Source organism: Astatotilapia calliptera, chromosome 11, assembly GCF_900246225.1.
Source record: "Astatotilapia calliptera chromosome 11, fAstCal1.2, whole genome shotgun sequence".
Classification (NCBI taxonomy): Eukaryota; Metazoa; Chordata; class Actinopteri; order Cichliformes; family Cichlidae; genus Astatotilapia; species Astatotilapia calliptera.
The window spans coordinates 20,179,827-20,206,365 of record NC_039312.1 but is presented as its reverse complement, the minus strand read 5'-3'; the positions used below and the strand labels follow the sequence as shown (position 1 = coordinate 20,206,365).

Below are 26,539 nucleotides of genomic sequence, written 5' to 3'. Positions count from 1 at the left end.
TTTACATTACTGCTGAAAAAATCTGCCTGGCACCAAAAAATTAATAAACACATAAAGAAAATAAAGAAGTAACCTTTTTGTCAAGCATTTGTTTTGTGACTGGAGGACAGCTTATTGTGCTGTTTTATGTAAAGTCAACATTAAAGGGATTAAAGGGAACATTTTAATATTTCATGTGTTCTGTTTTGAAATGCTGTAAATCATTTTTAGGCTTTGAACTGAACTGTTAACTGTTATGTGAGGACATGTGGTTATGCTTTGCTGTCAAAGAATAAACAATTTCACAATTCAGTTAAAGTAAATCAGCCATTTACCTGGTAGTGAAAACAAGCTTAGCTTGGTATTGCAGTTGAGTGATATCGTGAATGAGCTGTGCTTTGCTGACCTCACAGGAATGGGTTTATATTTGGCCATATACGTTCATTTTCACCCCCAGTCCCTGGCACGCTGATGTCATTTACAGACAATAAGGGAAAGCCATGGATGCGGCCTGTGAAGGATATGACTGGCAACCGAAAAGCATAACTATAAAGGATATTAAACATCAAAACAGTAAAACCAATTCTTCAGATTCATGCATGGAGTCAAAAACACATTAACACAATTACTAAAACATTCAGGCGATGGCAACACATTAAATAAGTAGCTTTGACATAAATAAGTAACACATGTTCACTGTAACAGCTTCTTTTTTCCTTTTAATTACACTCTGTTTTCTTTAGCTTTATTTGATTGTTTTACTTTTAGAGCAATCTTACTGCCTTATATTTTTGCTTTTTACATAGCAACTTGTAGTATTGCAGATTTTTACTTACTGAGTACCTATTTTTCCCCATATTACCGCATTTTTTGTCCGTTTAATTGAGATAATCTGCTTCGTTATTTTTTTATACGTACTCCCCTTTAAGGCCAATACCTTGCTTTACGTTTCGTCCCTTCTGATTGGCTGCCCTTTGTAAACAGAAGCTTTGAATGGCAGGTGGGTGGGGCCAGTGTGCTGTAGGCCACAGGTATTACTTGTATATTCTGAATATGGCCATCACCATAGTAACAGTGTGTATGCATTGCAGAAGATTAATTAGCCTGCTTCCACCTTGATATGTTTGCAGAGCAACCTGTTGTGGCTGGATGGGTTTCTACAGTATCTGGGATTTGTTAACATAGGGCAGACGTATTATATTAACAATTGTGTTTGCAGTTACATGTCGAATTTGGTGAGAAAAGTTCAACAACAACATCAATAATAATAAGAATAAATGCCTCAAATCACTGAACTCAGTCTTTTGGTTTCCATTGCTTTGTAATCTTAGGAGAGAGTCTTCTTAAACAGGCTCGGTCAGGAGTTCAAGCTCGCTCAATAATTCATTGAGCAGTGTGCTGACTGGACAGCAGTCAGTAGGTGTTGCCTTCCGCTGCTCAGCAAGGGGCCATCACATTCCTCTGTTTACTACTTTTTCATGGCTCTCTGAACATCGTGTGATAATCGGGATGTAACATTTCTAGAAGTCACTGTGCCAGAAGTTGTCATACCGGTGCTGACCCTCCCCTCTCAGCTATTCCCGATTCCCCTAGTTCCCTATTTGGCCGTTTCGGTCTCCTTGTGGGCGGGTCGCATGCTTTTGTGGCTCACTCCCACTGTGACGTGCAGAGAGAAGTAGCTCCTCACACACTTACCGGGCCGAGGACTGATAAAGTGACTGAGCTGCTGTGTGCGGTCAGCAGAGAGACACCGTGACGAAGCTTTGAATTCTTTATTTATTGTGTGTGTGGAGTATTTATTTCTGTGAGAGATGAACGGAGTGACGAGAAGTCTGTGCACCTTTGAGGACATCAGAAGTCAAGAATATGGGGTAAGTTACTTATACATTAGCTTACGTGGATTTCTGTGTCTTTGTGCGTTTGCTGTACTTAACTGAAGAAGGTCTAATCAATGGATGACCCAACCAGAAATAAATCACGGTGGATAATTTCCTGTTCATTTATTGTAATTAATTTATTTACGTTATTTACTATTTCTTCAATTTTTCATTTTTTGTCTGTACTCTGCCCTCTGATTATGTGGCTTCACCTGCTTTAAATGGTGCATTTACTGTCCCTGGCTTTGAGGTATTAACCCCTCTTACCCACAGAGACAAGGTGGCAGCTCAGTATTAATCCAAATAACATCTGTGTCTGTCACAAGTACCTTCTGGACACATCATTTAAAGGCTTACAGTTACAGAGAGTGAAGGCAGCTCAGGAACTAAAGGCTGTGCTTGTGCAGTATGTGTGCCACCTTGCCATGTGAAGGTTTGATCACCAGGAATAATCAGCTCACTATGTGTGTGCTTTGCTGCAAACCTGTAAAGAAAGTAGTTCTAAGCTATACTTTACATCCCTTGAATGGGCTTTATTTGCTTGCGTGACAGCAAAAGCATTAATCATTTACCTCACCTGAAAAAACAAACTGTTGACCTGCGCTGTGGTTTATGAGGTTGCGGGGCAACATGATACCCTCCACCTTCCACCTCAGCGCTCCCCTGCTGAGCTCATATCAAATCATATTACAGAAACGTGTAAAACTTTCAAGACACACGTTCATCTTTGTTTAAAAATAACCCGAAGGTCGTCTAAATTCTTAATTTAATTAGATATTGTCTGACTGAGCTCGACGGGAAGGCAAATTATTTTACTTACAATGAATCAGACCCTTTGATGTGTATGAATGTATTAAAGTTCTATTAAATTCATTATTTTTTGTCCATTTGTGATGAAAATCTATGGTTGGCACAAAGTCTCGCACCATTTGGGGACCCACTGATCTAGATCTTCTGTTGTGTAACTACAAAGCAGACATAAACGTCAACGTGTACAAAGGCCACTTACACACAACTGCTTAACAGCTCTCAGGAATGTGTTATGGGGCAATATACGAAACTTTATGTTTGTCCAGTCTTTGTTTTATCTAATCATACATGACATTTGAACATGAGGCTGATAGCACATTTGCATCAGCTTCACAGAGAACATAAATTTATCTTTAACAAAGTCAAATTCAGCAGTCAAATAGTCACTCACCTGCAGTATTTGCATCTGATATGGCTGTTCCTAGTTAAAAAAGCAGCCGAGGAACTTTCACCTCGGCGTACTGTAACGACTGCAGGGTGCTGACAGATTAGTTAATGACACAGTTATCAGTGACACGTCTGTAAGGATACAAGAGGAGGAGGAATGTGCCTGATGTAGCACAGAGAGGCCTTCAGCAGCTCATTTGTTAAGTATGTTTTCGGGAACTGGGATCATGTGATAAAAATAAAATAGAAGGAACAAGAAGCACTGACTCTGAAACAAAGAGTGCTCTAAGGTTAGTACTAGTGACCAGAAATCCCAGGGTTTTTTAATCTATTGTTTGAAACTGTAGCGCTTTCTCTTTCCTGCACAGCAGGATTTATCAAGGTATTATTTTCAGCTCGGGCAATGTTTAGAAGTGATGTCACAATTGCATGTTGTTGAACACATTCCCAGCGTCTCTTCTCATCATCAGTCATCTTAGTCAGGAGAGTCTGACATCACCAGCTGGGAATGGGCCAGACATGACTTATTGGCACATTTGTGTTGAGACATGATTGCAATATGCCCGCAAACACCTTTTTTACCTGCCACACAGAGCAGAAAAATGACTGATTATAGGGATTCTAGTGTCCTCTGTCACTGTGAACTCTGATCCTGGACTGCTTGTTTATCATCACCTGTTCAGGTTCTCACATGATGGCATTTCACGCAACAATCAGCTCCTCTGTCCTCTTTAAAATGGACTTAACCTAATTTAACCCATTAATTGGCGCAGCCTGCTGAGTCAGTGGGACAGTGACACCTTTTCACTGCCGCAGGAGCTACAGATGCATAAACTAGGGCTCAGCACTATAATTATCACCTAATCGTCCAGTAATGGTCTAAGATTAAATGATTAATTGAATAACAATCATCATAGCTTCTCAGCACAGTCCAAAATCCAAAAGTGGGTGTTTAATTTATTCTCTTATGTGACAAAGAAAAGCAGCCTCTCTGGAGGTTTGCAAGCACCAGGTTAGTCACATGAAGAAACCCTGAAACGATAAATAAGTTACCAGTTTAACTGTGCATCAGTCCTATTTTGATTAACTTTGATTCATCTCTGTGGTTTTGTGTAAAACTCCCTGTGCTTGCCAAAGCTGGGTGGAGCAGAATATAAAAGTGGTCATAAAATCCAGTTTCTATTACCGATAAGTTGGTGTTGAAGCTTCGAGCCGTAGTTTTGTTTACCTAATCTTTGATCACATAGTTCCCTGTGTTAGTGTTTGCTGTTCAGACAATCAGTTGTGTCAAGAGAGCATGTGATGCAGTAAGAGGTTTATTGGGTTACGCCTATTGAAATAAAGGTTTTCTATACAAATGTGTTTATATTCCCGTTTCCTTTATGCAAGAAAGACACTGAAACTCAATAACAGTGTGAACATTGTTACTAAACTACCTGAAAGCACACAGGAAGCACTGGCGGCCATGCTCGGATTGCACCTGTCGTTTTAAAGGCCGAGGTTTACGATGCAGTTGGACAAAAGATAAAGTGACACCTGTGCAGCGTGTGGGAAAGCAGTGCAAGAGAGGAGGAATGTCATTTAATTCAAAGACGTTTGTTCAAACACACACACATTAGAGGATGTTTCTTTTTGGGGAATGCAGGAAGTACACTTGTAGAGACAAGGGGATGCTTTACTATTAAAGGGCGCGATACCTGCTCCTACCTCTGTTCGGAAATATAAACTCTTTCCTCTTTAAGCGGGATCGATTTCTAAGGGACAAATCCAGAAACTCTGCATGTTTAACAGCAACATTCCTAAACTGCTAGTCAACCCTCAGTTACAGCCTCCTGATGCCAAAGTCTGAGATGAAAAGCATCCTCGTATCCTTTCAGCCTTTCTGCCTGCAGGTACCCCGTGATCTTTTGTGTCCATTGTCGTGCACCCAGCTGTGTGGACTCTGTGCGTAAAGCTCATTGTCATGTTTCTGCCATTATAAAGGCAGTGTGCACTTAACCTCGTATGTGTGTTTTTCTGCGTGTCAGTGGCCATGCGTGGGTCACTGTCTATAAGCTCATCCAACTGGTCCTTTTGTCCGTGTTCCCGGGAAGTGTAGTATTACAGGTTGTTGCTGAAGGTGGAAAGGACCACATTTTTGTGTGTCCACGGACATAAAAGAGCAAACCAGCAGAGAGACTGAATAGCTCAGAGCTGGGATTAGTGGACTCTTTGTTTGGCTGTCTGTGGAAGTCCAGAAAAGTCGTGTAATGATGGATTCCTTCTTAACAACTATCCCACTGTTCCCCTTTCGTCCTCCCCCAGTCATGCACCCTGTTAGAGCTTACAGACATTTGCAATCTGAGAGGAGAACATGAAGAAAGAAAGGGGAGTTTTCTTCATTGTGGTTGGACCTCCACCAAGACTATTGCTCTATTTCCTTTTTTACATTCATTTTCTATTATTATGTCTCCTGAATATCAGTCCCACACGTCTCGCTGTCTGCCTTTTCCCTTTCACTGCATCCTGAAAAGATAACCAGCTAATCTAGCCCTAGACCTTCTCTAAACACAAAGCTTTTCTTTTACAGCAGCTTTTTATGGTGGCATTACGCAACACGAGCGAGTTCATTTCCCCTCGTCTGGTCAGAATCGAGACGCACTCTGCACATGAGACAGAGTCTCTGGACAGAAGCTGAGATTAGAAAGATTAGAATTGGTTATTTGTTTGTTTTTATTATCCATCATTGATACTTTTTTTTTTTTTTTTTAAATGAGTTGCTTGGTAAGTGGCATTTCATCTACATTCAAAAATCACTTGAAGACAGGTGATTTTGCATTTCATTTATCTACACTTCCTTATAATTACGGGGGAGAACAGGGAAGGTTTTGGCTGAAACTACCAAGCTGAAGATCATGAAGCTTGTTGGGAGGGAAAGACCCATTAAAGTGTCAATCCAGACAAAATGCCTTAAAAACTGGCATTGACCTTAGTGGAGGATGGGCTCACTGGGTTCTCTTCTAGTTGTTGACCAAAACAGAAACAGCTGTTGATAAAGGAAATCGCACACGAATGTTCATTCTAGCCGCACTTTCACCGAGTTGTATTAAAGGCTCAGAGAACAACATGCATCTATAACTGACAGCAGGGCGAAGTCCATCCGCAGATGAAGATCGTGCGACTTGATCGCTGTTCTGTAACGCCAATTAAACTGACATTTAGGCGAGATTGCTGTGACACCGCCTAAAGCAGTGTCTATGAAAGGAAAAGCAAGTTAACAAAATGTAGGTAGGGCTGTTGTGGTGCATGATGAGCACCGAAAGAACACAAAGGAATAAACTATTAACGTACAAGTGGCTAAACATGACCAGACGCTCCCACTCAAACGCACCAGAGAGCAGGCACACACAGATATGTTCATTTTGTTTACGATTTAACCAATTATCTGATTACATGTAATATATCACCAGTTAATCTGATTGGAAGTATTACTCGTTCATACATTAGTTTCTGTTTAGAGTTGTTTGGCGGTGACTTGAGGAGGACACAGTGAATACCCACGGGAAAATGAACAGAACAAGTTGTGTTGGCTGGAACGAGTTATATAATGTCTCCGACCTCCTCCCAAACATCCGCATACTTGCATTAGCACAGACGCTGACTGGTCACTGTTTATTAGAGGCCGCCGTGTACTGGAAGACACACACGGAGTCCCGTCCTTGGGACTTTTATCCTGTGACTGAAAGAAAATATCTGTGCGTTTTGCTCAAGCGTTGATTCTGTGCATTGTTTTGCCTCCATCTTACTCCGCCCTCTTGTATTGTTAGTGTGCCAGACAGTTTATGGCTACTGTGAGGTTATGTTGCCATGGAAATATTCCGTCTTGCTTGACATTACATTTGCTGAGTACTTTCCCAGAAATCCAGCCACTGTCTCCAGTTGGCTGCGAGCATCTGGAGGGTTTCCGCCTAAGTCCCTCTGACGTCTGTAGCAATTGGTTTAAATCAAACAATCTGTCCCTGTGCAGCAGGGAGAAAACTTTTTCTTTCGTTCTGATGCTCCTATAGCACACTTTCTTACTGGATACTCCCCCACCCCACTGTCCCTCCTTCTCTGTTTCACTCTTTGAGTATGACTCAGTCTCTCCTCCTCCTCTTTTTTTTTTTTCCCCCTCTCCTCCTCAAAATAGTCCCCAATCAGCCTCTCCATCACATAACCGTCTCTTTGTGGCTTCACTTCATCAACCTCTTACTTTCGCTGCCTTTTTTAGGAGGGGTGTAGGCGGCTGCGGCTCACACTTCACGACCAGAACCAGGCGGCGGCTCGGAGCACAGAGCAGCACAGGGACAAGGTAAGCACGTCCTGTACCTGATAACTTCTGACCACCAGAAGGGAGAACAGAGCAGATCCTGGGCATTAGATCAGCAGCAGATGGAGCGTGTTTGGAGTTTAGAGTTTTAAAATACGAGTCTTTGATATTTGAATAGATTTGTCACCTATTAGGCTAAACTGAGAGAATTGATTTTAAAATGTTAACGGATGAGAAAAGAAGTGCTGAAGGTTTGTTCACCCCATTTTTGGATCTGAAGGTTCAGACAGTTGCTTAATCTTCTCTGCGATCCTCAGTAATTAGCTCAGAACAGCTGCGCTTTCAAAAAAGGAAAAAGAAAAGACACCAGCCGCGTAAGAAGATGCCATCAGCTTTTCATTAGTGGGGTTCCCACACTCAGTGTCTCAAAACAACCATTGTTATACCAATACCAGTGGGACCACCAGCACAGTTGCATAACGTGTCTCCACCTTTATCTGCATGCCCCCCCCCTCGCTCTCTCACTCCCTCTCTGCGTTTTGGCCAGATGTTTATGGGTTAGTCTCCATAGTAATTAGTGCTCAAAGTCTGGCTCCTGATTGCAGAGGCTCTCGGTCTTTCACACCCACGCAGGAAGAAATTTTTCATTTTTGCCTGTTAACAGTTTAATTTGACCAAGCATGCAGACGGTCCTGGCAAAAAGCTTTGTATTAATTATCAGTCAGATTCATTCCTGCCAGTTCTCACGAATCCTGTGTTGCAGCATTGATTGTAAATATGACCAAACCCTTTCTGGATCATCTGCATTTAGTTTGACATTTTATTTAGAAATTTATCACACCCATCTATTCACGCAAAAACCCAATTGTGAACTCCTCTTATGTCTGCTAATCTCCAGCCAATCGGACGAGCTTTTGCACTGGTGCAGCCAGCCAACGAGAGGACTGCTTTGACCTCTGAACCAGTCAAATCCACAGAGGAGCAGGTAGAAATCATCAAGGTAGGCTTCTTTGTATTTTCTTTGTTTGTGTTTTTTTTTTGTTTTTTTTCTTCTGTTGGTTTTAAACCAGTATATACATTCATGTATGTCCTTGTTTCAGGTGTATCTAGAGGCCCGCAAAAAAGAGCAGCAGAAACACCAAGAGAGCCTGAAGATGCTGTCAGATGAAGTTTCACAGATACAGGAGGTCAGTGTCTGGACAGCATCTATCTGGCTGTTTCACTAACACACAAATGCACACAGTAACTCTACAGTCTGTCGTCCCTGTTTTATAACTTATGTAAGAATTTGCATCTTGTAAAATCATCCTCACTCATACGCCTCTTTTCTCTCGTGATTCCCTTCAGCTCCCGACTTTCCTGTGTTGGTTATTTGCTCAAGTAGAAAACATACATGTTCAGATAATATCTTAATTTATAACAATATCTTTTTTGTGTGTTTGTGTCACACAGGTGAGATACTGCCTGAAGACTCTGAGGGAGCAGATGGCAGCCAAAAACAAGGTAAGCCATTGTTAGCCTTGCATCCTGAGCTCTTGATGGCATTTCCTTTAGCTCTCCCCTCACTGTCTTTAACATTTTCCATCTGCACTTCCTCCTTTTATCTGTCCAGCCGCACACAAATGGGTGGAAGGTTGGAATCCCCTTCAGAAAGAGCACTTCATCCACTAAACCAGGAGCTAAAGATGACGGGCAGGTGAGCAAACACACGTATGCACATCATAGCTTCAGTCCTGTGGTGTCTTGTTGTTTTTTTTTTCCACGGGCTATCTGCGTCAGTTTGCGTTTTCTATAAGATTCCTGTAAAGCGATCACCTCCCGGAGGCTCACAGATAGAATGTGGTGTCATCATGGGGGGAAAAAGAGGATTAAAATGGCAGACAAAAAGCAGCTACGTTTACAGCACCCCAGGGTGTAAGAAAATGCGCGGAAGAGCTGTTCCGGCACACTATGTACCGCTGCCTGGGTGTGTTATTGTTTTCAGGCCCCCTTCATTCCACGCATGCTTCATCCTCGCTGACTCTAAGCCAGACATTTGTCGCATCCTCTTGTTGTGCGTGTCAGCAGTGTTTTGCAGACACACACAACAAAGAAGCTGACACTGTTGTGTTTGGTTTTTACTGTTTTTGCGCCACTTATAGCAACATTTGTGACTCACATGACACCTTACTCGCTCTAAGTGTGGGAGGCACAAATAGGAGGGAAACGCAGGTCATGTTCCAGCTGCACCACTGACGCACGTGGACACGCCTGTTTTCTTTATAGCGGCAACACCCACAGAGCTCTTACGAGACTCGGCCATCATTGTATTGATTACATCATTCTAAAAACATCTGAGTACTATTAGGGTAATCCAGCGCTTTATTTTCTGTTAGGACGTGGATGACGAAGCAGAGAGAAGCAAGCTGAGAGAAGTCAGTAAGCGCTTGTATGCACAGATGCAGGAAGCAGAAAAGAAACACCTGGAGGAGAAAGAGAGACTGCAGGTAACCTACACTGGCTTTGCATTCATCGTGCATATTACATACAAAGTAAACACATACATATTTATATAATTTGCATGAAAGCGATATTTAGAACAAAACTTTTTGACCAATCCAGGCTGAAGGCAGCAGGCTTAGAGAGCATCTGAGTGACCAGGAGGAGAAGCTGAGGAGTACAGAAGAAGCCAATGAGAAGAAAGACCAGCGCATCGATGAGCTTCAGAGGCTGCTGGGAGGAATGGAGCAGGAGAGCGCCACGTTGCGGGAGGCCATCCGCAACCGTGAAGATGAACTGCGGGAACTGCGAAAGATCAGAGAGGAGGGCCACAAAGGGGCGGAAAGGTCAGCTAATAAGCACACACACACACATATAAGTGTTAAACTCTCCACTTATCAATTATCTGTCAATAGCATGTTCAATAGCGTGCTGTAACATACTGTGTGTGTTTTTAGGACTGAGCAGTTGGAGAAGGAGGTGGCCATACTCAAAGAAAAGATCCACCATCTGGATGACATGCTGAAAAGCCAACAGAGGAAAGTCAGACACATGATCGAGCAGGTGGGATGAGCATGTGTGGCTCTATAAAGCAAATACATTGTCTCCGTCTTCTTTGCGTAGGGATCGCTCACTGTCTGTCTCCATGTTTGCTCGTCTTTAGCTCCAGAACTCTCGCATGGTGATCCAGGAGCGGGACCGCGTGATCAAAGAGCTGGAGGAGAAAGTGGCATTTTTGGAGGCTGAGGTGAGGACAGCTTCTTCTGTAAGAAAATATGTCTGAGGAATTTAAATTGAAGGGTCAGGGTAAAACGTAGACCAGCCTCTGCAATTAGAGAGAAGACGAAAGGAGAAAAGCTGAAGCCAGTGTCTGTTCTGTGATTATAATTTGCACCCTTTGAAATCTCCCTGTGTTTGCAGAACCGAGAAATGCACGACCAGGTGGACTACTTTCTGGGAGGACAAAGGTCAAATTCCTACCTTTCATCAGAACGCAACGCCCAGATTGTCTACAGGTGACTTATTTTGCCAGCGCTCTTCCAATATATTACCTATAAACAACACATTTAGGTGCGTTAAATGCTGTTTTCCACCTAAAAAATAATTTATCCTCCTCTCATCACTACAGCAAACCAATCAAGCTGTCCACCTCATCCAACAAACCGCTTCCTTTCATCAAAGTCATCGAGATCAAGTCATGAACCAGCTGGGCAGATGAATTAATCAGTTACTGCTGAGAAGGGCTCAGAAGCACCAACTGCCTGTTCGATGTCGACTGAAGTGAACGGTTCCGATGTGCGTGCTGAACATCAGAGACCACAACTACCAAACCAAACAATATTGAAGGAAAAAAGGGGGTGGGAGGGGTTTATCAGCACACATACAAACACACACACACACACACACACACACTTGCGTGTCTGCGCATATGCATAAAGAATGTCCGCTTTAATGTAGCTGCATTAGAGAGAGCGATGTGTGTCTAAGTTTACGTGTAGTACTGCAAACTGTATGCAAGTGTTTTTGCTTGCCCTGCTTTAAGTTTCTAATGATGATTAACTCAAAGAGCAGGGGGTAATAATTCCTAACAACATTATAAAATTCACATACAGCAATGCAGCGCCAATAAACTGTAGCTAACGCCACCGTCAGGACACACGATGTGAAGAATCATTAACACGTTTATCTGAATTGTGTCTTTGTCTTCGTTGCTGACTCCTCCGTGACTCCGCTCCCTTTCTGTGTGAGCGGTGTAATGCTTTAGAGTGTAAATACTGACTGTAGCCTCTATAAGGGCGACACCCTGTGATTATTTTTATGGGCTATTTATTTTTTTTCTCTGAGCTGTTTGTAAGTAAATATATGGTTGTCAAGCCTCCAACGAAAAGTATGGCACTTTATGAAACTGTGAGGAGGAAAGAAAAATGAAGATGTTTGGGAAGTCAGACACGTGAGAGGCGTCCTTTTTCTTAATATTTCTTGTAAAGCATTTCAGTCACTGCGCAGACAGTCACCTTCTTGTTGTACATATCAATGTGATTTTGATGTTTTGATTTCTACCTAACAGCTTTTTCCTCTATATTTATTAATGTTAAATGAAATGCCTAGAGACATTGTTTAATAGAGAAGCTTTTGTACGAAGTACCTGTTAATCTGCTATCTGTGTTTGTTTTAGAATAAAATAACTGAAAATCAATGAGTTTCCTTTCAGTTCTTACGCAGAGAGCACAAGTGAAATAAGGTGACGCGGGCTCCTTCTGCTGGACGCTAGTTGCATTACAAAATGATATAATGATACACTTTATTAGGTACATCAACTACTCATTAACGCATACATTTAATTTAAATAATTTAGCAATGCAGTACATCTAGGCATGTGAATGCATGGTCAATATAACCTGATGAAATCCAATTGTTTATTCACGACAGCATAACTATTAGTTTTGTGTGTGCAGCCAACAAATCTGCAGCAATTGTGTGATACTATCATGTCAATATGGACGCCAGCACCTTGTGGAATTTATGCCACGAAGACTTTAAAGGCAGCAGAAGGGGAAAGAGGGTCTAACACAGTACTATCACGGTGTGCCTAATACAGCTAGTTTCAGCTGCCCTCTTTGCCACAAGGGGTCGCCACAGTGGGTAGGTTTGCAAGTTTGATTTTGCAGTTTTTCTTGTCAAAGAAAATTCCCAATGACTCAAGAATCAACTGTATGTCACAGTTTTATTTGGATGGTAAATTGTATAGTAGGCACCACATAAAATAAATTATTCAGGCATTAAAATGCCTCCCTGGGAAACCATAAAAGCAGATGAAAATGAAACGCAGCTCTCATATCAGTATACCATTAAGAGTCAAGGAACAGAGTTCCCATAATGCAATACCCCACATTTAAAATACATCAATACACTGAAATACTGTTAATTCACATTGCACTGAGATAACTGATTTTTTTTAAAATGCACTTATTAATCACAGTTCCTGAAAACAAGTAGCACTATGGCTTCTGTAAAAAAAATGATCAAGACTTAAAAAAAACAAATCAACAAAACAAGTTGTCAAATTCACTGCAACAAAAGACAGCAAAGATGTACGTGTAAACATAAGTGACATCAACAGCAGATTTCTTTCTCACTAAGCAACAATTAATGCTGGTTTTCTCTGAAAATGTAACTATTAACATTTTAAAACAGTTGGTTATTTTCAGCAAGTCTGCATAGGTGTTTACATTGTGCAATAAATACTGATTGTCTTATGCTGTTGCATAGCCTAATAGCTCTGGATTTGTTTTGGTCAAATCAAACCTACTTACTATAGTCGGTTAGAGTCATTCTACCCACGCATATAGCACGCATACATGCAATAATACATACATGCAATAATATGCATAAGCTACACTTAGGTAAAGGGCACTGTAACAGTAATCTGATATGCACTACAGTGTAAACAAGGCAATACATGTTAGAGTATGAAGGCAGTGTTTTTGTCTTTTCACTCTGAGACTTCAGGCTCCGTAATCACTGGCAGCGCTGCCTTGTCCTTGACTTTCTGTTGGACGGGCTCATTTTCAGAGTGTACTGTCTAAAGTGTTGTAGTTGTCTTTGAAGTTCTTCAGCTCCAGGAAGTGTCTGGACCTCTTGCTGCGCTGCTGCATTGTAGATGAGAGGTAGGTGGGTTGGGTCGGAGAGGGAGAGGAGGTGCTTGCAGGTTCTGTGGTGCCGGTCAGGTCTCTGGCTGCAGACTGATGGTGCTGATTTAAAGTGCTGCTGCTCTGAGACTTCACTCTGAAACAATACAAGGAGAACCAATTGTTCCCGCTGCCTTATTAACATTCCATGCTGGGATTAAAGGAAAAGCTGTAAGGGAGCAGCGTGAGGATTGGCTGTGTTTTCTTACATGGAGGCCAGTTTTGTTAGGGCTTCCTGGTACTTCAAGAATTCTGCTTCACCAAAAGCCTGAAGATAAAAGCAGGAAAACATCAAGATCAGTGATTTGTTACTGAAACCAGAATAAAATCTTTAAGTGCCCTAAAGATTTGTCAAATTTTTACTGCCGTGCTGGGCAATACGGAGAAAACTTAAATCATATGGATAATATAGCTTTATACCTTGGGCTACACAGTATGTTACAAAAAGCACTACTATTAAAGACCCCATACATTTTTTATTTCAGAAAAAGCACAAGAATTAGCAAACAAAATGACATCAAGTGCATCGGAACTACAACACAAACTGGGAGCCCACTGGAAGGTCAATATGGAACTGTTTGTTCATGTGATGATGATGATGATGATGATGATGATGATATACACTCACCAGGCAGTTTATTGGGTACATCCATTCAGCTACATGTCAACACAACTCTCATCATCAAATTACATGGCAGAAACTCTAATTATGTACCCACATGACTATCTGTAGGTTTTACAGAGAATCGTCTGAAAAAGAGAAAATATCTAGAGAGCGGCAGTTCTCTGAGCAAATTATGTCAGAGGAGAACTCAAATAAGCTGTTGTTACAAGCCAAAGTATGCAGAGAAGCATCTCTGAAAGCAAAACACGTTGAACTGTCAAGCAGAAAACCGGATTGGGTCTCCCTGCTGTCAGCTAAGAACAGGAAACTGAGACTACAACTCCCACATGCTCATTAATATCGGAAAACAGAACATGAAATGTTGCCTGGTCTGCTAAGTCTCTGTTTGTCCTGTGACATTTGAATAGCAGGGTTAGAACGTGCTGTAACGGATGTGCAGCCAACAAATCTGCAGCAACTCTGTGATGCTATTGTGTCAAACTGGACCAAAGTCTCTGAGGAATGTTTCCAGCACCTTGTTGAATCTGAGCCATAAAGAACTAATGATGCAGTTCTGAAGACAAAGGGGGTCCAACCTGGTACTTGAGTCAGTGAGTAAATAAGAGAGGACTGAGCTGTGGACCGTCTGAGAAAATGCTGACCTCTGCCCCATGACGAGCTTTATTGTAGCCATCTAGCACCGTGTCGATGACAGAGCTCTGGTTTTCTCTGAATATGCAGTGGGAATTTCGTAGCTGCAGAAGCCAGGTCCGAAATCTTTTTCCAGTAACAGCGGTGGACGTTCCTCCAAGTTCACGAAAAGGAAAATCTAATGACAAACAGTTGAAGATGTTGCTGTAGCAGTCAGGAGGATTTAATCTGGATTCATGGCAAAACAAAACAAACTGTAACAGAAAAGCTTACCGGCATCTCTGATGGCATCAAGTGCTTTCATTCTATACAAATAGTCACAGGAACCTGGAACATGTGCACACACACAGACTACTTAGTGCACGGGCATGGAAACTATTTATATGAATAGCTTCAGGAGTGGTGCGTGTTATGTGTGTGTTTGTTTGCTCCTCTTACCAGACTGTTCTCTCTGCATTAACCGGTCATCATCTGGAGACAGCAGACGAGGCTCAAAGTGGATTTTCTGGACCAGGTTCAGCTTGGCATCAATTTCTTGTCTCAGCTCCTGGAACAAAGACACAATTCTTCAGCACAAACACAAAAAACATCAGAACACACTTGCATTATAATAGTGTGCGTTTAACCTTTGGTGCGTTGTGGCCAAGGAGTACATGTGGTCCTCTTCGAGACTTCATGGCAAGTCGCATAATTTGTCTTTTGACAAAGATGAACAGCAAGACAAAAATCTGAAAGAAAGTTAAATGCTAGATGGATGTCTGAGTTTCCCTTTTTTTAAAAACATTATTTCCATGGCCAAGCAGCTCCTGTAGGTGGCACTGTTTTTTTGTCCATATAGTGTAAATAAATGCAAGTCCTAGGGTTAAATGTGTCTTTGTTTCATTGTTTTGTTGTGTAGCGGCTAAAATGAGGGTAAATGGCAGCATATTCTTTAGAACTAAACAGAAATGAGACCGAAATATTTGGTTTGGACCAATATCGAGAATATCAATATCAAGAACCAGTTTTCTACAATAACCCGTTCTCGATTAATGACCCAGTAGTCCAACTCCTTGAAATTGTTAGTCTGCCTGCCTATCACTCCCTCTTACCGGTTCCACTTGCACTTGTGCTGCAATCAGGTGATTTCATTTCATGTGTTTGAAGAGGACAATAATGGCACAGTCTGCAGCGTGGATATGGTTTGTACTGGTTTTTATCTTAACCTCTACATCAGTGACCTTCTACAAGTGGCTCATGTCAGTAATATGCAAATGTATGCAGATGATACTGTCACATATACACATGCAAAAACTGCAAAGCTTTTGGCGAGTAAATTGACAATTGCAATGCTCATGGAGGGGTTTGACAAGTCCTGTCTTACTCTTAATACAAGTAAGAATAAAGGAAGGTCTTTTCAGACCAGAAACTTTCACTACGGGTTAGAAGATTGAAATTGTGAGTGAGTTTGAATATCTGGGTATGATTTAAATTTCAGTTTTAAGTCTAATATAAAGCAATTGATCAAAACTATTACATATAATCTGATAAAGCCTGAGGGACATTAGAGTCTGCCTCTCAGTAGAAGCTGGTAAGACCTTCATGCATGCCATGATTCTTTGTCATATGTTAAACTATATGTTAGAAACAAGCTTGGGAAACAGTCACTAAACCACTGAAGGGACAGCTGATGCAGATTAGCTTTAAGATATTTCTGGAACAATGCATCACATGGTAACATGTATGTTAATATTGTACATGGTGCCTTTTCAAATAAAATCGGTTAAAAAAAAAGACCTCTCAGGTCATCAGGTGCATATCTTTTAAATGTCCCCAGAATTAGATCTAAGTGTGCTGAGAACATGAGGGTACTTTCAGTTACTACCACGCTGTTCTTTGGAACAAGCTGCCTGCTGATCTGAGGTGAATGACATCCGTGCATACAGTCAACAACAGACACAAAAAGATTTTGTGTCTGTTGTGTGTGTGAGTGTGTGTATGCACATGTACATTAACTTGTATTTTACTTCATTGTAAACGTTTATTTTGCTGTTTTCACTGCCTTAAGACATCTTAAACCGACATATGTTTTTATGTTTAACTTAAACATGCTATATAAATTAAATTCCATCAACATGAGTCATGCCTGGGCCCTGCAGTATGCTCCATTGGTTAATTGTGGTTTTATAAATAAATTGTTTTGTTTGTTTTTTGTTGTCTTCATTTCTTTGCCACAGTCCCTGAGCCAGGTTGTGACACCTCCAAAGGGTAAATGTTGTCATTCATCTCTCTAAATCCTTAAATCACACAGTGTAGTGTCGACATTTTGTAAACATTACAATAATTATGAATGTTATTATGATTAATCGCCCAACTACAGGCACCAGAGGAGAAATTGGGCTGCAGTGATATTTATTAAACAGATTTTACACACTATTAGTACCTTTCAGTGGAGTACACCATAGTTGAGGGATCCAGGTGTTCAAACTTGTAATAACAGCTTTATTTGCGTTTAATAGCAGATTATCAAGTAGAAATGAGTCTTTGGATAAAGTATCAACCACTACAAGCCTCTGATGAGGAATGAGGCACCTGTCCAAGCATCGCGATTACCTCTGTAACCCGGGACTGTGTTCATTGTTTCGGTTTGGATTAAACCAGCACAAACAACGTTAAACAAACTCACCAGACTGCCATAGGCCATCACAAGCACCACGTTAATTCTCGAAGGAAGCGAGTCGTTAAACATTTTGAAGATCTGCCGGTTTTCTTTTTACTTTGTTGTTATTTTAACTGAACTAACTGGATAAATGTCGATTCAAAGTGCGTCCTGTGCCCGGTACGTGTCTCATTTAAGAAGGCGTTTTCAAACCGCAAGCAGCCAACATTAAAGGAACAAAAGACAAAAACGGGGAAGTTGAGCGGACTAAAGTGCTTGTTGCTACATTTCGCTGCCTGATTTGTTGACTTCCGCGGTAGTCACGTGACCGGTACGGACAGGGGTGACGTCAGGTCTGACGCTGCCCCTGTGTGCATGTATTTATTTATTTTAACTATATATTTACGGATGCTACTTTACTGCAATGACCGTATAACAGAGTCATTGCTTCACACATGTAAATAGGAGAAAAAACCGCCCAAGTTCTTGTTTTATAATAAAGGAGGTTCAGCAATGTGTTTCTATTTTTCTTCCTCAAAAACAAAAACTTATAAGACTGGATATTTAAAGTCTTTATTTTCATCTTCTCCCCTTTTTCTCTGTCCTCTCCTGTTTGAAAAAATACCCTCTTCTTTGTTACCTTCATTATTTCTTCACTAAAATTTACTCTTTTGAAAGGAACTCAATATCAGACAAATCATAAAAATAAAAATAAAAACTGAAATGCTTTGTCAATTCAAGTCATCTCCATCTCCAGCTTTCAGCTTCTAGATTTTTCTCCTTCTTCATATTACATTTCTATCTTCCCTGACTCTAAACGTCATATGCCCTACTTAAAATACACTGTCCTTTCCCACAATGCTTCTGCAACACACAGTCTGTCAGTCCTACACCCTAAAGAATGAATTTCAAGCACTAGTGTGTGCCTGTGTGAGCTGAACTGTTATTTGCATCCATCCTGCAGAGACAGTGGGTGCTATTCTTCTGTCTGGAACAAGGGTGGGTGTCTGTGGAGTTGCATGGGGCTATTTACCCCTACTCACACACTTATCTTTGTCCTGAGAGGCACTATGCAAACTACCAGCCCTCTGTCCGGAAGGCTGGTAATTGATTGGATCATTATGGTCCTAATTCTTATCCCAGGGTCTGTGTATGTAAGTTATTTATTTCAGCAGGCACACATAAACATCAAGACTTCTCTTATTTAGTTGTGCAGCAAGCTAGCGTGGTAACCACAGTTTCCTCTGTCTCAACGGAAGACAAGTAACAGTCACAGGTGCATGCAAAAAGGCGGCAGTAAGTAGATAGCCTCTTCATGAAAAACAAAACTGTAAGTAGCTGCATTTTTTAAAATTATTTTATCCATTTATGTGTGCTTCCCTTTGTTTTAAAATTTGTAATAAAAAGGCTTTTTGTTCCCACAAACAGCTTGTTCAGTGAGAACAAAAATGATCAGCAATCGCAGATATTTTTCCCTTTAGTCAGCATTACAAACCCACTGACTCTCACCAAGTGTGTGTGTGTGGAGTGAAGCTCTGTTTTGTTGAACAGATGACATATGAGATGTGTTCTTATGGCAATATTTATCCCTGCTAGTATTCCTGGCTCTTTGTAATCTCTGGACCCAATTAAAGGTGCTCTGTTATTATGTATTTTGATACCTGCTCAGCCCAGATGATTGGACCCGGGTTTGCCTGAGGTGGGGTGACATTACGGGCCTTGTTTTAGGAAATGTCATGCTTGTACCGTTTCACACAATATCGAAATTGTATCTTATCTCCCTGAAGCTATAAAAGATGTTCATATCAAATGATTAGTGGGGTGTGTGTTTAAACGTGGGTAAACGTGTGTGTGTGCATTCCCTATCGAGGCGTTTGAAGGGTGACACATTGAACCTCAGTCAGGAATGTTACCCTGTGAGAGTAAGGAAAAGAGGGAGAGAACAACAATAGGAGGGGGAGGAGAGAGAAAGACAGAGAGACACAGGGAGGAAGAAAAGGAGAGAGGACAAACCAGTGTGGCAGGTTTGCGTCACTGTACACACTCTATCATGCAAAGCTGATGTAAAGAGAAGCAGACAAAGAGTGAGAGAAGGGCAGTCAGGAGCGAGGAGCTGATGTCATTACATGGCAATGTCTTCATTACGAATCCGAGTTAACACAATGACCCAGGACGAGTACAGAAAACACACTTAAAGGAGGTAAGATACCTTTTTTGTGAATATAGGAGCGGACTTTTAGTTGGCTAATTTGTAACTGTGTAATTGAGTAAATGTGTGTATTTTCATTTGATGTGAGGGTGCAATTGTTTCCTTCTTGCGATTCAAAGGGGAGTTTAAAGTGAATGACTATGTGTTGCCCTGCTTACGCAGATGGGGCAAAATATAACAGGTGTTTCTGTAAACTGACTCTCAGGCTCATCTGCACTGGAAAGCACCTCCAGTGACTGTCTGGAAGTGCCATGCTTTAGCCTAAACTAAACAAAGCACTGCATACTGTAAATCTACTCTTATGATATATAATTACAGGAAACCATCAGCTTGCAGAATTTATCCTTAATGACATTATGAATGATTAGATCTTCATTCAGACTTGATTAGCGATTAAAGATGGTTATCATTGTTTTCATTGGCTGTACACACAGATAACCATGATGAGTCATTACCCCTCAGTGATGTTATCTGCAGGCTGTATTTAAATCAAAGTAAATCTGTGCTCTTATGACCGTTTGATTTGAACAAGCTGCTGTCTCTCTTTGACCACGAGACTGATACCTGCTGCAGAGATTGGCACTTGATACATTGCTTTTGCTGAGTGGATTGCTGTTAGGTGAGTTTTACCAGTTTTTGGTTCAGGTTTAGCTGATGCTGACAGGTAACTTCAAGTATGTTGCCTATGTAAACATGGTGTCTCATACGTGTGTACAGCAGAGAACACTATCTGAGTCATACTGTTCGGTGAGTCAGGGAGAGGACAGCAAGAACATGTTGCAAAGTGAGCTTGGTGGCAGAGGTTTTTAAGTGAGTTGTTGTTTAGTTTTGATCTAATTTCTTAACATTTGTTAATGCTTTTACCCGAATCAGTCTCCACATTTTATGTTTCCTGTCCTCTAACACTGTGAGATATTGTTGACCATTCCAAGTGGCCAAAGTGACCACAATCCACATCTCTACATTCCAGTCCAATCCATTCTGAGAATAAAATTTTGTGCATTTTTATGCTTGGCAGGCAATGGGAGCTGTTCAGTGAGGTCGAGCTGGGGAACTGGAGTCTCCTGTGGTCAAAACAAGAAGAAGAGCCAGTGGAGTCACCACTTCCAGGCCGCAAACCAGAGCACAATTAGGAATATCAAACTACTGCACTGAGGATGTCTGTCTGTGGAAGAATCTAATGAGAGGATTGTAACTGTGACACTATTTGTTTTTTACACGCCCAAAACGCGAGCCTCCTAGATGAACCGCTTCCAGAGTGCAATCTAAAAGACAGTCGCTTGGACTCCCAGAAAATATCTAGTTCACTCTTCCGCTCTTTTTTTGGGATCTGGCATTTGACAGGAGGTCATTAACTTTGTTTACTCTCAGACAATGGACTCGTCTCTGCTGCCCGCTTCACAGAATGAGTATGGCAAGCAGAGGACAGGGGTGAAATTCACCGTCCGCTCAGCTAACTCTCCCACATACAGTCTCTCTCGCAGCTCAGGTGTCAGGAAACGGGAGGGCATAGGAGAAGTTGCAGAAAGAGAACGATATAGGAAACACACCAACACAAACGGTACAAATAAGGATGACGACACAGTCACTGGATGTGAAACCAGGACTAGGAGTGGCAGCAGTGTCAGCACAAACAGAACGATCCCAGAGTTTGGCACTGACAGAAGAGAAAACCCTGCATTTGAAAGCCAGGGAAGATCGGCGTGGAGGGGATCCAACCTTACAAGCAGAAGTAAGAGTTTAGATTTCAAAACAGGCGCTAGAAAACCTGATCCCAATACCATAGCTGACTTTTCTCAGCTGTCCAACAACAATAAGGGGGACACCAGTAAATATGCTGGAGCTTTGGAGGGAAGGAGGACACAAATTGAAGGCAGCGTCATGGACAGGATTTCATCACTACCGGCCTTTAATTCTGTAGGTGTAAGTAATCTTCAAGAGAGAAGCGAGCTTTTGGAAAGGGGCAGTAGGGGTAAGACTCTCCCTACCAGGTTAAGATCCCTGTCTGGATCTAACTATAGTTACACAGAGACATCTGCTTCATTGGGGCCCAAAAGTGGCCAAAGTATAATGGAGCGGATAGAGAAACTCTTTGGACCTACTGGTTTTGGTAAAACGGATGACTACAAAAATAGGGATTCCTCTAATAACTCTGAATCATCAACAGAATCCCTCATTTCACAGCAGCAAAAGCCTCATGAGAAGACAGCAGGGGGCACCTTCCCTATGAGTTTCTTCTCGAAGGACAGCAATAGTGCAGTGAAAAGTGGACTTTCACTCTGGACACAAAAAGATGCCAATGCCTCAGGGTTTGAGACTTCATTTTCATCTGGGGCAAGCATAAGAGATAGCTCACCAGGAGGGTGGATGCAGGGAAGGTATTCAGAGGAAAGTGGAGTTAATTGGGGCAAGGGTTTCATGGAAACAGGTACAAGGTCCCTGGATAGAGCCAGGAGTAGGTCCAGTATAGCTGCACAGATTAGATCTGCAAGGGCAAACGCACAGCCAAAAACTTTGTTAGAAGAGACACCAGATTCTTTCAGAGAGTCATCTGGATTCAGAGACAAAAGCAAAGACGATAGCTCTGCAAACAACGGAGAGGAAAACAGAAAAACTAATGTAATAAGTGGGATGTTGAGAGACAGGACTAGAAGTGTTGATGGACCAGATCAAATAACGGAATTGAAGGGTGGCAATGCTTATGAGGATGTATTTGAGACGAATCCACAGAAAACCAATGTGAAAACAGCAGAGAGAAAGAAGGCTCTGTCTGTCTCCTCAGCAGCCAGTGTTAGAAAGAAGATCAACCAGTTTGAGGCTCTGACACAGCGAACTCAGAGTTTTGCAACAGGCCAAGTCCAAATACCCAGACGTACCTTTTCTGTACCAGCACAAGCCAGCAGGGGACATGAAGGAGTGAAGAAGAGCGGGTCTGCAAAAGAAATAAATGAGCTAAGGAAAAAGTGGGCAGGACTCCAAAAAGAAGGGGAGGCACAAGATAAAAGTGAAGACAAAATGATGGGAACAGTAAACAAGGTTTGGCCTGACAGAAATTTATCAGTGGATGAAATTGGACTAAGAATAAAGAAGGAACAGACAGGACTAAATGACTTGGATCAGAAAAGAAAAATAGACTCTACTGACGATTTAAAATTTTCCAGACTCAAGACTACCCAAGAAATGCCTCACGAAAGTGACAGAGCTGTAAGTGGAAAGCTTGGCACAGATGAGATAGATTTCTCCAAAGCCTCAAGCCCTGAAGAGGCAAGTGAGAGAGACGTGACAGGCAGCAGTACACCAACCCCACTACCACCCTGTGACCCTTCACACAAGGAAAGGTCACACTCTGATATTACTTCACCAGTTAGTGATGATGAACAGACTCCAACAAACAGCCCTAGCTATTTACTGACTACTTCACCTGTGGCACAGCTGGGGGATGTCACTCCCACTGCCGACAGTGACAACAAAAGCCCTCCCGTCTTCACATGTCCAGCAAAAGATCCAGACTCTTCTCCTCGTGCCCTTCCCACATCTTCTAACAACAACCTTCAAGATGTCATCTCCCCAGACATCCAAACAACACCCCAGAAAGGCAAGAAACGGTTATTGGACCTGAATGCTTGGATAGCTGGTTTGAACCCAGATTTGAAAGTCTTTAGTGATGATGAGGATGTTGATGATGATGAAAGCACCCAAAAAGATGATGATTCAAACTATGATTCAGACTCAGGGGAGTCCTCAGTTACCATCACCAGCAATATGAGTCAGTCAGATCGCAGGAGCTTCTCTGTCACGTGCGTACCGTGCTTGTTTATTTCTGGTTTAATGGAGTTGCTCATTGAAGCAGATAATTAGTTTTACCCCTAAAAAAATTTATTTTCCTTCTTGTAGTCTTTCGGACCTGTGTAACTTTGCTGGAGCTGACTACGATTCAGAGAATGACAGCGATGACTGGCAGTCAACAAACCGGCGTACCGCTTCAATGAGCTCAGATATGTCAGCGTTTTCCTGTGTGTCTGTGATGCCCGCTGAGGAGCTCGACAAGCTTGTAGAGGAAGTGAGGAACCTGGGGGACGGTGCCCTGCAGGTAAAAACAGCATGAAGTTAAAACCTTTCGAATGGTTTTAATGATCAGTTGTTTGATATTTTTGCGGCTGTGGTTGCGGTGGTCAGTTCACTGGTCCAGTAACCTCCATCTAGATAAGGTTTTCCCTAGGCACTTTACATGTAATGTTAATATTGCTACAGCTGTTGCAGCTGACCAGGTCATGTACCGACTGAATTGAGTTTAAAAAAGGACAAAAAATTTTCAACTCTGAGCACCTGAACATTTTGTGTATTTTGACATCCTTTTGTTTCCCTCAGGACTATGATGATGTGCAGGTAGTGGTTCTCCATAAAGATGTGGGAGTTGGACTAGGCTTCAGTTTGGCAGGAGGCGTGGACCAAAACAAGCCCATCACTGTGAGAAAATTCTACTTCCTGCTTCGACTTGGCAAATATTCAAATGTGTGTCTGCAGTATTTTTATGTTTTTTCTTCTTCTTTTCTTTTGTCCTCTGCTCAGGTTCACAAAGTATTTCACTCAGGTGTTGCAGCCAAGCAAGGCTCTATAAAGGAAGGTGACCAGGTTTTATCCATCAATGGCACAGCACTATCTGGGAGTGCCCACTGGGAAGCCTTGAGGGTTTTAAGAAGGGCAAAGGCAAAGGATATGGTAGTTGTGGTGGTGAGGAGGGGGGACATCATAGACAGCTCTAAGAAAGGAGAAGAGGGAAATAGTCGGGGACAAACACCGGAACAGTATGAGACAGGTCAGTATTAGAGGTAATGCTCTAACAAAGATCTGATAATGACGTTCCTAATCTTGAACTGAAAATGAGATACTTTATTTGTGTTTTCCCCTCCTCTTAGGTCAAACAGTGTCTGTGCAACTGCAGAAAAACAGCCGGGATCTGGGCTTCAGTCTGGAGGGAGGTGAAGGCTCAAGTCTGGGGAACAGACCACTCACCGTCCAGAAAATCTTCCAAGGTAAAAACCAAACTTCTGCCCAAAGTCATGCATGAAACTCTGCCCCAAGTCATGCATGTTAGGGTTATTGGCCTTCAAAAATTGATCATAGGTAATGATAGTTATCACTGTGTGTTAGACTGACTGGCAACCTGTGCAGGGTCTACCCCATCTCTTGCCTTGTGAAAGGAGGGAGAAGGTCCAACTCCAGCAGAAGAAAAGCACTCGCAATAGAGCATGACCATATATAGGGTTATATTGTTACACAATTTGACTGTTAAAACTTTGGCTGTTCATATTAGAATTAACTAACTAATTTACTGAATTGTCATGTATTTTGTATTTAAAGTCAAAATAATATTTTTTTTTTTTACATTAGTGTAAGAAATGCAGTATTTCCTCTTGACATGAGTTGTAGAATAAATACAACAAATGAAAACAATACAGAAATACCTTAAAGTTATACAGTAAATGGCCTGTATTTATATAGCGCTTTACTAGTCCCTAAGGACCCTAAAGCGCTTTACACATCCAGTCATTCACCCATTCACACACTGGTGATGGCAAGCTACATTGTAGCCACAGCTGCCCTGGGGCGCACTGACAGAGGCGAGGCTGCCAGACACTGGCGCCGCCGGGCCCTCTGACCACCTACAATGGGTGAAGTGTCTTGCCCAAGGACACAACGACCGAGACTGTCCAAGCCGGGCTCGAACCGGCAACCTTCCGATTACAAGGCGAACGCCCAACTCTTGAGCCACTTGAGTCTTGAGTCACTCTTGGTGATCTGATGTGGAGCATTATTTCTTCATAACTAAAGAAAACAGCATCATAAAGAACCATGTAAGATTCAGTCCTAAATATTATATGTTTACTATATGAACTTTTATGGCAGCATAAAGTTAAAATTTGACATTAATGTAGATTTTCGGCTATTTATTTAATTCAATTCGTTTTTATTTATATACGGCCAAATCACAATAACACTCATCTTAAGATCCTTGTTATACATTGTAAGTTAAACATTTTACAATAATACAGAGAAACAGATAGCAGACAACCTTCTATGAGCAAGTACTTGGGCACAGCCGGAAAGAAAAACTTCCTTTTAACAGGAAGAAACCTCCAGCAGAACAGGTGTCAGGGAGAGGCAGATATCTGCCTGGTTGGGGATGATGGGAGGGAGAATGTTCCCATTCAGAGAAACCATTATTGATTACTTGTTTTCCCTCTTTCCACCCTCAGGAGGTCCTGTTGACATGGTATATCCCGGTGATGAGGTCCTAGAAGTCCAAGGGACAAGCGTGGTGGGGATGAGGCGCTTAGAAGCCTGGACTTTGATCAGAGCACTTCCTCCTGGGCCTGTGGATGTGGTGCTACGTCGCTCCCATAAGCATCCAGAAACATGAAGATTAAGGAAGCAGTTTACTCCTTGTAAGATTAAAGGGATGGACCAAAAACATAAACGCTATCTATGAGAGGCTGTATCTCCTTCAGTGGGCAAGAACTTGAAATCTGGACATGATATAGTTAAAAATGCGTTTATGTACAGGCAGTATAATAACTATAATATCCTAAAGAAAAAGAAAAATAAGCTTGGAGACCAGGTCAAGGGTGTATATTTTTCTTACATGCTCTTTTTTAACAGGATTACATCTACCTCAAGGCCTGGCAAACCTTTTTATCAGCCGAATCATTGAGTAATTGTGGCTCCTACATGCATCAAATCAACCAACATTTGTAACAGATAGATTGATCAGTTCAAAACAGATCATTTGGTACCTGTAAGTGAAAAACTATGTTGTACTATACTGTTAATAGTTAATAACTTTTCCATTGAGACTTTATATTTGTTTTTAATAAAAGCTAACAAATTGATGTTTGTTATTATTACAACCAGCAGAGGGAGTAATTCGT

At 41.7% G+C, this 26,539-nt stretch overlaps 3 protein-coding genes across 7 annotated transcripts; 2 read left to right on the top strand and 1 right to left on the bottom strand.

Annotated features, from left to right (window-relative positions):
• Nucleotides 1-1,625: 1,625 nt before the first annotated feature.
• tuft1a (tuftelin 1a) lies at nt 1,626-12,016 on the top strand. The gene is made up of 12 exons (XM_026184433.1): nt 1,626-1,850; nt 7,303-7,383; nt 8,240-8,341; nt 8,442-8,528; nt 8,794-8,844; nt 8,954-9,037; nt 9,717-9,827; nt 9,943-10,166; nt 10,278-10,383; nt 10,484-10,567; nt 10,741-10,835; nt 10,949-12,016. The coding sequence occupies exons 1-12, from the start codon at nt 1,791-1,793 to the stop codon at nt 11,019-11,021; spliced, it is 1,158 nt and encodes a 385-aa protein (XP_026040218.1). The 5' UTR covers nt 1,626-1,790; the 3' UTR covers nt 11,022-12,016.
• Nucleotides 12,017-12,525: 509 nt separating this feature from the next.
• On the bottom strand, nt 12,526-17,737 carry ltap1 (lipid transport auxiliary protein 1). The gene is made up of 7 exons (XM_026184084.1): nt 17,429-17,737; nt 15,390-15,491; nt 15,202-15,310; nt 15,037-15,090; nt 14,775-14,941; nt 13,718-13,776; nt 12,526-13,605 (listed from the first exon to the last, which is right to left on the bottom strand). The coding sequence occupies exons 1-7, from the start codon at nt 17,489-17,491 to the stop codon at nt 13,389-13,391; spliced, it is 771 nt and encodes a 256-aa protein (XP_026039869.1). The 5' UTR covers nt 17,492-17,737; the 3' UTR covers nt 12,526-13,388.
• A 751-nt stretch (nt 17,738-18,488) lies between these two features.
• Nucleotides 18,489-26,539, top strand: LOC113031707 (serine-rich adhesin for platelets). Of its 5 annotated transcripts, none has more exons than XM_026184038.1 (7): nt 18,489-18,731; nt 20,629-23,407; nt 23,505-23,700; nt 23,979-24,077; nt 24,180-24,426; nt 24,527-24,643; nt 25,868-26,539. In XM_026184038.1, exons 2-7 carry the CDS (start codon nt 20,985-20,987, stop codon nt 26,029-26,031), a joined length of 3,246 nt encoding a protein of 1,081 aa, XP_026039823.1. In that variant the 5' UTR covers nt 18,489-18,731; nt 20,629-20,984; the 3' UTR covers nt 26,032-26,539. The 5 variants fall into 5 exon arrangements, with proteins under 5 accessions (XP_026039823.1, XP_026039822.1, XP_026039820.1 ...); XM_026184037.1 differs by lacking the exon at nt 18,489-18,731 and adding an exon at nt 19,375-19,601; XM_026184035.1 differs by lacking the exon at nt 18,489-18,731 and adding an exon at nt 19,375-20,229 and having other exon boundaries at nt 20,328-23,407.